We start from the raw sequence: 12,079 nt of genomic DNA, 5'->3' as shown, positions 1-12,079 counted from the left end.
AGGTTCAAAGCTGATGGATCTTCCAAGCTCATTACACTGAGGGCAGGAGAAAGGGAGGTTTGAAGGAGCATCTCAAAGGAAGAGGGAGTGGCAGCAAGGTTTAAAAAGGGAATTCAATATTGTGTTGTCGCACGCTGTGTCCATTATACATCTTTCTGTTGCTACTGTTGATTGGAACCTTCTCTTTAGAATGAAAGTAATCCTTCTCCCCATGGAACTGGAAAAGCTATGGTACAGCTTGCCAATCAGTTACCCAGCAGAAGCTATTTCATTGAGAAAATTCCTTCGGCATTTCAGCAGAATGAAAAAGGTGAAGGACTCAGGTTGGTGAAACTTTGTACTTTTCTGATAATTTAAATTGAAGATAAGAATTAGGAACAGGAGTAGGCCATTCAGCCCCTTGTGCCTGCTCCACCATTGATATTATGCCTAAATATATCTACTTCAGCTGCACCTTCCCATCGTGTCCCTGTTACATAGGGTCACACAGCATGGGAACAGATCCTTTGGTCCAACTTATCTGTATTGACCAGACATTCCAATCTGACTTAGTCCCATATCCCTCTAAACCCTTCCTATTTATATACCCATCCAGGTGCTAGGGAAGAGATTGCCCTTGCTGAGATATTTGTATCATTGATAGCCACAGGTGAGGTGTCGGAAGACTGGAGCTTGGCTAATGTGGTGCCATTGTTTAAGAAAGGCTGTTAGGAAAAGCCAGAGAACTATAGACTGGTGAGCCTTACGTCAGTGGTGGGTAGGTTGTTGGAGGGGATTCTGAGGGACAGGGAATTACACGCATTTGGAAAGGCAAGGACTTATTAGGGATAGTCAATATGGCATTGTGCATGGGTATTCGTGTCTCATTAACTTGATTGAGTTTTTTGAAGAGGTGACAAAGAAGATTGATGAAGGTAGAGCCGTAGATGTTGTCTATACAGACTTCAGAAAAGATTTGACAAGGTTCTGATAATAGACTGTTTATTAAGGTTAGATCATATGGGAAAGATAAAAACAAGGACTGCAGATGCTGGAAACCAGAGTCTAGATTAGAGCGGTGCTGGAAAAGCACAGCAGGTCAGGCAGCATCCGAGGAACAGGAAAATCGACATTTTGGGCAAAAGCCCTTCATCAGGAATAGAGGCAGGGTGCCTGCAGAGTGGAGAGATACTCTGCAGGTACCCTGCCTCTATTCCTGATGAAGGGCTTTTGCCCGAAACGTCAATTTTCCTGCTCCTCGGATGCTGCCTGACCTGCTGTGCTTTTCCAGCACCACTCTAATCTAGACTCTAGATCACATGGGATCCAGGGCAGCTAGCCAATTGGATGCAAAATTGGTTTGAAGGTAGGAGACAGAGTGCAATGGTAGAGAGTTCCTTCTCAGACTGGAGGCTTGTCACCAGCAGCATGCCTCAAGGATCAGTGCTGGGTCCACTGCTTTTCATCATTTATATCAACGATTTGAATGTGAATATAGGAAGCGTGGTTAGTCAGTTTGCAGATGACACCAAAATAAGTGGTGTAGTGGACAGTGAAGAAGATTATCTCAGAGAACAACAGGACCTTGATCAGATGAGCCAATGGGCTGAGGAATGGCGCATGGAGTTTAATTTAGATAAATGTGAGGTATTGCATTTTGTTTGGGAAAATCAGGGCAGGACGTATACAGTGTTGCCGAGCAAAGAGACATAAGGGTACAGGTGTTCCTTGAAAGTGGAGTTGCAGGTAGACAGAGTGGTGAAGGCGGCATTTGGCACACTTGCCTTCATTGATCAGAACACTGATCATAGGAGTTGGGCTTCATGTTGCTGTTCTATTGGACATTAGTGAGGCTACTTTTGGAATACTGCGTTCAATTCTGGTCTTCCTGCTATGGGAAAGATGTTGTGAAACTTGAGAAGATGCAAAGAAGATTCACAAGAATGTTGCTGGGGTTGGAGAGTTTGAACTTTAGAGAGAGGCTTTATAGGCTGGGGCTTTTTTCCCCTGGCGTGTCAGAGGCTGAAGGGTGACCGTAAAGGGGTTTATAAAATCATGAGAAGCATGGATAGGGTGAATAACCAAGGTCTCTTCCCCGGGGCGGGCGGGCGGGACCAAAACTAGAGAACATAGTTTTAAGGAGAAAGGGGAAATATTTTAAAAAGGCCTGTGGGGCAACGTTTTCAAGCAGAGGGTGATTTGAATTATGGAATGAGCGGTGTGCGGAGGTATAATTACAACATTTGAAAAGGTTTGTGATTCTCCAGGTATCCAAACATCTATTGACCTCTGTCTCAGCTATACTCAATGGTTGAGCATCTACCAACCCTGCCAAAACAAGTAAAGAATACCAACACTTCACAATCTGCAGAGTGAAGAAATCCCTCCTCCTCCCAGCCCTTAATTGCTGAACCTTTATCCTATGACCACTGATTGTACCTTATTCAACCAGAGGAGACATCCTCTCCACATTAACTGTGCTCAGTTCTCAAAAGAATTTGACTGATTTCCATAGCATCCAATCCCATTCTTCCAAACACCATGGAACACAGGCCTATTCAAATCAGTATGTCCTGTCAGGGCAAGCTTTGCATCCCAAGAAAGATTAGCCGCTGTTATGAAATGCAACTTGTGTGAGCTTCTTGCTGAGGCAGTTTAAGATTGTATTCACAGCAGAAACAATAACCTAACGTGGGTTGGAAACTAGCCCCTTGGATTACAGAGTATGGATAAAGGGTGCCAGGAGCTGCCTTCCGCCAGGAAAAACCTCATCATTTTTGTAAACCACCGAGTCACTCTTAGCCAGAGCTGACACAGAAGTAGGAAGTGTGAGAAATAGTCAGTAGGTCTAGCAGTATCAGCGGAGAGAGAAACAGGATGAACATTTCAGTTGATGATCTTGCGTCAGAACTGGACAAAGATAGATAGGACCAGATTTGGAGTAAGTGCAGAGAACATCAAGGGGAGGGGAGTGATGAAGTGGGAGATAGACATGATTAAACCACTGAATGGTGATGAAATAGTAAAATGAGCTTAGTAACGAAAGAATGGGACTTGAGAAGGAATTAAATAGAAACAGAAAATGCTGAAAATACTCAGCAAATCATGGAAGCAAGTGCCAAGAGAGAAAGCAAATTAACCTTTCATCAGACTGGTATAATTGATGACATTGAAATAGCTAAGGATAAGGGAGGTTTGGACCAGGAATGTGGTAAGAAAGGCAGTTGAACCCCAGAGGTTTCAACACCCAACTGGCTTCATCTCAATTACGGATCATCAAACCCCACTCCTAATCAGCAGCAGCTCACACCTTCCTAACCTCCACTCTCATCACTCAGATCCAGCCCACACTCCTGCCCCAGCCACACCTACCCACCGCTCCTCCTAGTATAAACCCACAACACCTCCCCCCATCACAGTTCCTCACCCCCACTCCTAGCATTGCCCCACATCTTCCCACCCCAGAACTTACCCACTGCTCCCCTCACACTGTCTCTGTATTTCCATTTCCAGCATTAACTGTCTATACCTTTAATCATATTTAACAGTTTCTGGGAATGGCGGAATTAAATCCTCTTTGGAGGGGGTCAGTGCAGACTCGATAGGCCAAATGGCCTCTATCTGCAGGGTTGCTGTGAGCTGTTATTCTTTCCCCCTCTTTCCCAAGAATAAACTCTGGTTTCAGGTTTTTAAGATAAGTTTATCAAGCCATCAAAGTTGGACGTGTGTTTTCTATTTCTGTCTCTGATCCTGTATTCTGATCTATCCCACATAGAAAAGGACGGGCAGAAAAACCCGGTCGCCCACATCCAGAAGAAATTACGACGTGACGTTGTTAAACATTGGAATGACCTAAAGTCAGTCCTTAAGGCACGAGATCCACATGGTACTGGGAGAGTGCCTTTCAGAGACATTCAGGCACTGTGTATGACTCTGAAGTGGAGCCTGCTGCCTGCAGAGGTTGATAAATTGCTGGCAGCTTACGATTTGGATAAGAATGCAGAGTTCCATTACATTCCATTTATGAAATCCTACACCAAAAAGGAGAAAGGTAAATAGTTAGAAATACCAATTTTTCAGCTTTCCATTTTAGTGTGCATTTCAAAGACCTTATGATCTCACCCCTGGCCATCTCAGAAGTCAGCTCCAGCGCCAACCCCCTCTGCAGTCACGAAGTTGCTCCACTTCTGCACAACCCTAATTTTAATGGCTCCATTCTTAGTGTTCAGGTTTGCGGTTCCCTCTGGAAAGCCGTTACTAAGATTCTTAACTTTTCATTGTTTCTTGAAGATTCTCCTTAAACCTATCACCAAGATCAGTTTTAATATCTTCTCCCTGTGCTTCAAATCTTAGTTAATATTACTTCTGTGAATCCATCTTAGAATCATCATATCCACCGAGTCATGGCTGATACTTTAACTAAAATAATGAAAAGTAAAATCTAGATCCCAAAGTATGCAGTGTTAATTTTTTTTCCAATTATGATTACAGCAGTGGTCTAATGGTAAGTCATGCCAATATTATGTCAGAGCACAGTGTTAGTGCAATGGAGAGATCGGGAAACAAGATTAGGAAATGAATCACTCAGAGCCAGTATGGGAACCATCGTGGCAACATAATCCATTCACTCAACAATACAGCAGACCAGGAAACAGTGGAAACATGACTCGCGGCTTATAGACACTGTGTTAAATGTTCAAAGTCAATGTGTCAAGTGCATGTTCTTGTAAAATCAAAGCATTCATTTTTAAATGCAGTAGCTGTTAGCTTATTTTTCATGTTTTTCAAAACTAGGGTGTCTAAACAGTCCCACATATGCACTTTTATACCCTATTCCCCCACACTCCCTACCTCATGTGCCACTCCCCATCCCTTTCCCCATAGCCTCATATCCCACATTTGACACTTTGCTTACTTCAATACCCCCTTACTGTTCATTTTCCATACTCCACCCTCTTGTACTTCCTTCTTACCCCAATACTCCCATAACCCATTCACTCCTGACCTCACTCCTCCCTCGTCACACCCCCATAAGCCTACCTAATCTTACTCCAATATCCCCATACCCTTGATACCTTTATCTCACTCCCCATATCATAAGACAGGAGCAGAAGTAGGCCAGTCAGCCCACCAACTCTGCATCACCATTCCATAAGACTATGACTGATCAGATAATCCTCATCTCCACTTTCTTACCTTGATTCCACATTACATCCAGTGATGTTAGCACTAAACCACCATCTCTCCAGTTGCACAGAATAAAGTTATTTTGGGTGAAATGACAGAAATTGCCAGAAATGCTCAGCAGGGAAGTTTCCTAGCTGTCATCAGTTCTGAGGAAGGGTCTCTGGACCTGAAATGATAACGGAGTTCTGTCTGCAGATGTTGCTGGACCTGTAATTGCTGTTTTTGTTTGCTTTCTTCTACCGCAGTTCTTTTGGTCTTTATTCGGAGGCTATGAGTCCTGCACAGAGTAACTCATGCCCTGATTCCCCAAATTCTGTTCACTAACTACAATGCTGAAGTGAAAAGTTTGATGGATAACTCCCCTCTTGCCTGGATGAGTGCAGCTCCAACAACACTCAAGAAACTTGACACCATCCAGATGAAAGCAATCCACTTCATTAGCATCCCAACTACCAACTTCAATATTACATCCATCCACTACCAGGACACAGTGGCAGCATTGTAGAAATACCATTTATAAGATTCAGAGCGGTAACAAGTTAATGTTCATTTAACAGTGCATTCCAAACCTGCAACATCTATCATCTAGAAGTATAAGGCCAGCATTGCACCATTCTCCAGTCTGAAAAATAAGCATTTACCACAACCTCTCTGTCCTGAAGCCAAGTTTGTTTTTAAAATGCAAGCACTATTCCGAGAGCCTCAATTTAGCTAACTGGCCTTCCAAAGCACATGATTTCAACCACCTTGAAGGACAGAGGCAAAAAAAATCACCATTTGCAAGTTCCCCTCCAAGCCATTCCATCCTGCCTTGTAACACAATCACTATTCCTTCACGGTCTCTGGGTCAAAAACATGCAACTCCCTCCTGGATGCATGTTGGTCCCTCTCTCTGCCACATTAGATTGCAGTGATTGAAGGAGGCAGCTCACTACCATCTTCTCAGAGCAACAACGAATGGGCGACAGTTGTTGGCCTTCGCAGGATACCCACAAGCACTGAAGGTATTTTTTATTTTAAAACTGACCTTCGTGTAAATGGAACCAATTGACACAACAGAAAAATAAAGTTGCTGACACTCGGACAGGCAGATTTCCATCTGCCTAAGCAGATCTGTAGGTCACCAGAAACAGCACTATTCCATGCGCGCAGATCTGGGAAAATATTTAACTCTAGAATGTATGTGATTCTCTTCAATATTATCTCCGGAGGTTTCAGGGGGATTTTCGTGACTTTTTGCTTTAGACTTGTGCAGGGTATCAGGCAACATCACACCAGGTACCAACCCCTTTCTCCCTCCACTCATCTCTCCCCTTCCACCCTCTCTCAACACCTCTTCTCCCCTGCCTCTTCTCTTTCCTATCCCCTACTTCTCACAGATGCTTTCTCACCCTCCTGTCTGCTCCCCATTTTCTTCTACCCAGTCCCTCACTCAAACCATTGACAATTTGCTACTGAAAAGCCCAGGTTCAGTCCTGCTGACTCAGTGGGTTTGGGTTTCATGGCTGATGTAGTATTTGCTTCATAGATGCACATAAATAAAGATTTGAATTTAAATATTATTTGTGCCATGTATACTCTGTGGTGCTAGTGTATTCTAGAACCCAAAGTTAAGGATTCAGCACCCATGTATTAGTTATTACAAGACATAGAATGCTTTGCTGAGCTATTAAAGAGACTCCAACATTATGAAAGAAATAATTAAATAAATATTTGGAAAGCAAGAATATGAAGTTACAGGCAAATGGGAATGTTACAGTACATACATTCCACTGAAGGACTAGTATTGATGTAGGCACAATGGGGTGAATAGCCTCTGTGTAAATTTCTGCAAAAATTGATTACATTTACTTTGTACATTAAACAAATTTTCTCCATGACTATTTATTTGTAAAACTTAGACAGCATTGAGTGCTGTGTTTTAATCCTATTCAGGTGAAGGTGAATAAATTAGACTCCCCTTACTTATTCAAGTTACTTCCATACAGCTCCACAAAGGTTTGATTTCAAATAGTTTGCAAAAAATGGTCTCAATTTGAACTTCATGAGTGGCAAACACCATTTAATCCAAATCAGGTCAGTGGAGTCTGAATCCATTTGTTGGATGTCCAACTCAAGCCCAAACACCTTGCCACTGGGAAAATTGGGTTAAAATCAGGGATAAAATATTAAAATATCTAAAAAAAAACTTGGAGCTCAGTCGAGTGTCAGTATCGACCAGAATGTCGATGCGTGAAATAGGTTCCATGCGTGAAATAGGTTCAGAGAGGATATTACATAATTGCAGTCGATGACATTAATGTTTAGGCTGAAGCGTCTTGTTAGGCTTCTTCAACAGCCAATCCCTACACCTATTCTTTCTCCCCTGAGAAGGGTTGGCAGATGCTTGGGGACACCCCCAGCAGGTTCCTCTGGAAGTCACACACCATCCTGACCTGGAAATATATCACCATTCCTTCACTGGTGCTGATCAAAAACTTAGATGGACTGCAATAGGTCACCCAAGGGTAGTTTAGATGGACAACAAATGCTAGTGGGTGTAGGTTTGCTCGCTAAGCAGAAAGGTTCATTTCCAGATGTTTTGATACCTTACTAGGTAATATCTTCAGTGGACCTCATGCGAGGCAATGCTGAAAATTCCTGCTTTTTATTTATATGTTTGGGGTTCCTTTGGGTTGATGATGTCATTTACTGTGGTGAAGTCACTTCCGGTTCCTTTTCTCAGGGGGTGGTAGATGGAGTCGAACTCAAATGTGTTTGTTGACTGAGTTCCGGTTGGAATGCCACGTTTCTAGGAATTTCTGTTTTTGCTTCTGTTCATGAATGCTAGTGATTATCCCATCTGAAGAGTTGACTTGTAAAGGTGAACTGGGCAGCGATGTCTACTCCAGCTGTTGGATGGGATTGTGAGAACTGCATTTTCGTTAGTACCTGAGAACCGTGATAGTGCAATAAATGTACCTATCAAAACCACATTTAATAAAGCCAATCTTATTTGAAAATATATCACCTTTATATTTGTGAGTTACTTTCTAATACAAAGCAACAATAGAATTTAACAACTTCTAACAATACTAGATAAAGTAAATTGTGAACTTTCAGATTAAAGGTTGCTGTACTTAAAGAGCATAAAGTTTTTAAATTGGAAATAGTTTCAGGCAGGATAGGCCCAGGGCAAGGCACATGTTCAGAAATGCCAGTACAATGCAGTTGGGCTGAATGGACTGTTTCTATGTTGTAATTTTTATTTTAACGATTGGTCATCACAACATGACCTTCTGGTAAATAGAAGAGAAGGGAAGAGTTGCTGACGACATGATAGGAAGTTTTCCACCGGCATTATCAGCTCTGTAGCTCATTTGAAATCTCACAGATTTGTGTGCGCACATCTGAGAATATTTTTAATTCTGGCATCTATTTTTAACTTCACTCAAAATTAGCTGATCAAATCAAACAGCATGATCCTATTCATAAGAACCAGAAGAACTGCAGAGACTGTAAATCAGAAACAAAAACAAATTGCTAGAAAAGCTCAGCAGATCTGGCAGCATCTGTGGGGAGAAATCAGAGTTAACATTTCAGGTCGCGTGACCCTTCCTCAGAACAGGAACCAGTTCTGAGGAAGGGTCACTAGATCCAAAACGTTAACTCTGATTTCTCTCTGCAGATGCTGCCAGACCTGGTGAGCTTTTCCAGCAATTTCTGTTTTTGCTTCTGTTCATACAAGGCAGAGCACAGACTGTACTCTCAACCAGCCTGTGTTTATATAAAAACCAAAACAAAATCATTACTGCTAGACATGATTCCATTGTTTGTGTAGTACTTAATGAATAATCCTGAATGCACTAGTACCTACACTAAAAACCAATTCAGGATAATCATAGAACATTACAGTGTGGTACAGGCCCTTCAGCCCTCGATGTTGTGCCGACCTGTCATACCAATTTGAAGCCCATCTAACCTACACTATTCCATGTACGTCCATATGCTTGTCTATTGACAACTTAAATGTACTTAAAGTTGGCGAATCTACTACCGTTGCAGGCAAAGCATTCCATACCCTTACTACTCGGAGTAAAGAAACTACCTCTGACATCTGCCCTATATCTATCACCCCTCAGTTTAAAGTTATGCCCCCTCGTGCTCCCCGTCACCGTACTTGGAAAAAGGCTCTTCCTGTCCACCCTATCTAACCCTCTGATTATCTTGTATGTCTCTATTAAGTCACCTCTCAACCTTCTTCTCTCCAATGAAAACAGCCTCAAGTCCCTCAGCATTTCCTCGTAAGACCTTCCTTCCATACCAGGCAACATCCTAGTAAATCTCCTCTGCACCTTTTCCAAAGCTTTCACATCCTTCTTATAATGCAGTAACCAGAACTGTACATAATACTCCAAGTGCGACCGCACCAGAGTTTTGTACAGCTGTAGCATAACCTCATGGTTCCGGAACTCGATCCCCCTATTAATAAAAGCTAAAACACTGTTTGCCTTCTTAACAACCCGGTCAACCTGGGTGGCAACTTTCAAGGATCTGTGTACATGGACACCAAGATCTCTCTGCACATCTACACTACCAAGAATCTTCCCATTAACCCAGTACTTTGCATTCTGGTTACTCCGATCAAAGTGAATCACCTCACACTTGTCCGCATTAAACTCCATTTGCCACCTCTCAGCCCAGCTCTGCAGCTTATGTCTCTCTGTAACCTACAACATCCTTCGTCACTATCCAAACTCCACCGACCCTAGTGTCGTCTGCAAATTTACTAACCCACCCTTCTACGCCCTCATCCAGGTCGTTTATAAAAATGACGAACAGCAATGGACCCAACACCGACCCTTGCAGTACACCACTAGTAAATGGACTCCAGGATGAACATTTCCCATCAACCACCACCCTCTGTCTTCTTTCAGCAAGCCAATTACTGATCCAAACTGCTATATCTCCCACAATCCCATTCTTCCATATTTTGTACAATAGCCTATTGTGGGGAACCTTATCAAACGCCTTGCTGAAACCCATATACACCACATTAACCAGTTTACTCTCATCTGCCTGTTTGGTCACCTTCTCAAAGAACTCAATAAAAGGTTTGTGAGGCACGATCTATCCTTCACAAAACCGTGCTGGCTATCCCTAATTAAATTATTCTTTTCTAGATGATTATAAATCCTATATCTTATAACCTTTTCCAACACTTTACCAACAACTGAAGTAAGACTCACTGGTCTATAGTTACCTGGGTTGTCTCTACTCCCCTTCTTGAACAGGGGAACCACATTTGCTATCCTCCAGTCTTCTGGCATTATTCCTGTAGACAATGACGATTTAAAGATCAATGCCAAAGGCTTGGCAATCTCCTCCCTGGCTTCCCAGAGGATACTAGGATAAATCCCATCCGGCCCAGGGGACTTATCAACTGAGCTTCCAACGTGGTTCATTTATACTTCCTAGAGCAACATATATTCACGTCCAGGGACATACAGTCTGCAAACAAAAGGAATATTAAAAACCTTGTGTCTTTTTGAATTATCTAGGAGACTGGAAAGCTTATACTTCACTGCTCCTTTCTCCATGGCAACACCATGACCAGAGTCAATTTGCCAAGCAATCCTTTTCTGCTGCAGTAGAAGTTGCATTTAGATATTAATTGCTTTGCAGATCACTTGAAATTTGACAATCCTGTATTTGCACTGATGAGTGGGAGATGAAGAGCTTCAACAGTATGTATCTCCTTTCAACAAGAAACTCAAAACACATCTAACTGGGTCTAACTTGCTTTGGAATAGCCTGAGGTGATGAAATATATGCAACTTCCGGCTAACCCACACAGTGCAGTAGAATCCTGAACAGTTTAAGGTAGTTTTTCATATATTAAATTAACATCCTATCCATTCTGACAATTGGCTCCAAAGCACTTTGGGATGACTTGGGGTTGTGAAAGGTGTTTCAGAAATCAACTTTTCTTTAAACATAATGATGTTAGAGTCTGGAATTGGACAGCATCTGGAAGATTGACTAGCTGTGGCTCCAAAAGGTAATATTTGATGGCAAAGTCACCAAGTTACCTCACTGAAGGATTTGTACACCATGGCCAGTGAGTGGGAGCAAATGCTACCCAGTCTTCACCAGTTTAACCAGAAGATGGAGCTCAAGGACGCTGTATCCTGTGAATACAGCTATCGTAGTCAGAAAACAAATTGTCCTTTTCACAGCTAGGATTTATAAACTCCAAGCAGCAATGTTATCCTCTAATCTTTACCAAAATTATCAATAACTGGTAACTCTCTGCTGGAATATAAAGTTACCCAAATATTAAATTTCTTTATCCAATAGCACTGTTTTTTGTCAATACGTACAGGTCAGGGAAGGATAAATAGAGCTTGCATTTCAATCACACCTTATCAAGTCTCTCGGTATCTACCTGAACTATAATAATAAATTCCTTCATTGCAGCCACATTAAAACCCTGAAAACTCGTTAGCAAAGAAAGAATGTTCATTTGTATAGCACCTTTCACTGCTTTGAACAAATAGAGTTAAGGAGTCCTCATTTTTACAGCAGAAAGGTCCATTGCATCTGTAGTCATCAAGGGTTCATCTATAATTCTAATTCCATTTTCAGCTTTCGGCCTGAAACCTTACATGCTACGGTGTTTTAAATGTTTATCTAAATATTAAACATTAAATGTCTTAAGGGCTCCTGCCTCGAAGACCCTTTTGGCAGTGAATTCCAGATGCCAACATGAAAGGAATTTTCCTCAAACTCCCTCTAAGCCTCTTGTTTCTTATCTTAAGCAGTGCTCCCTAGTTATTGACCTGAAGTGGAAATATTTCTCCCTGTCTATTTTGCCTTATGCTAAATATAGATACTTCAGTCAGATCCCCCTGAGCCTTTTGTGCTATAAAGA

At 42.1% G+C, this 12,079-nt stretch overlaps 1 protein-coding gene across 1 annotated transcript in view; it reads left to right on the top strand.

Moving 5' to 3' along the window:
• The window catches only part of LOC122559441, a 99,059-nt gene extending 91,456 nt beyond the window's left edge, over positions 1 to 7,603 (top strand). The window contains exons 17-19 of the mRNA XM_043708891.1: positions 190 to 323; positions 3,755 to 4,030; positions 4,471 to 7,603. Of these exons, the coding sequence (XP_043564826.1) occupies positions 190 to 323; positions 3,755 to 4,030; positions 4,471 to 4,481 (421 nt within the window). The 3' untranslated portion in view covers positions 4,482 to 7,603. The remainder of the gene's footprint in view (positions 1 to 189; positions 324 to 3,754; positions 4,031 to 4,470) is intronic.
• Positions 7,604 to 12,079: the final 4,476 nt, after the last annotated feature.

Source organism: Chiloscyllium plagiosum, chromosome 19 (genome assembly GCF_004010195.1).
Source record: "Chiloscyllium plagiosum isolate BGI_BamShark_2017 chromosome 19, ASM401019v2, whole genome shotgun sequence".
Lineage (NCBI taxonomy): Eukaryota > Metazoa > Chordata > Chondrichthyes > Orectolobiformes > Hemiscylliidae > Chiloscyllium > Chiloscyllium plagiosum.
The sequence above is the reverse complement of the archived record's forward strand: the minus strand, read 5'-3'. Positions and strand labels throughout refer to the sequence as shown.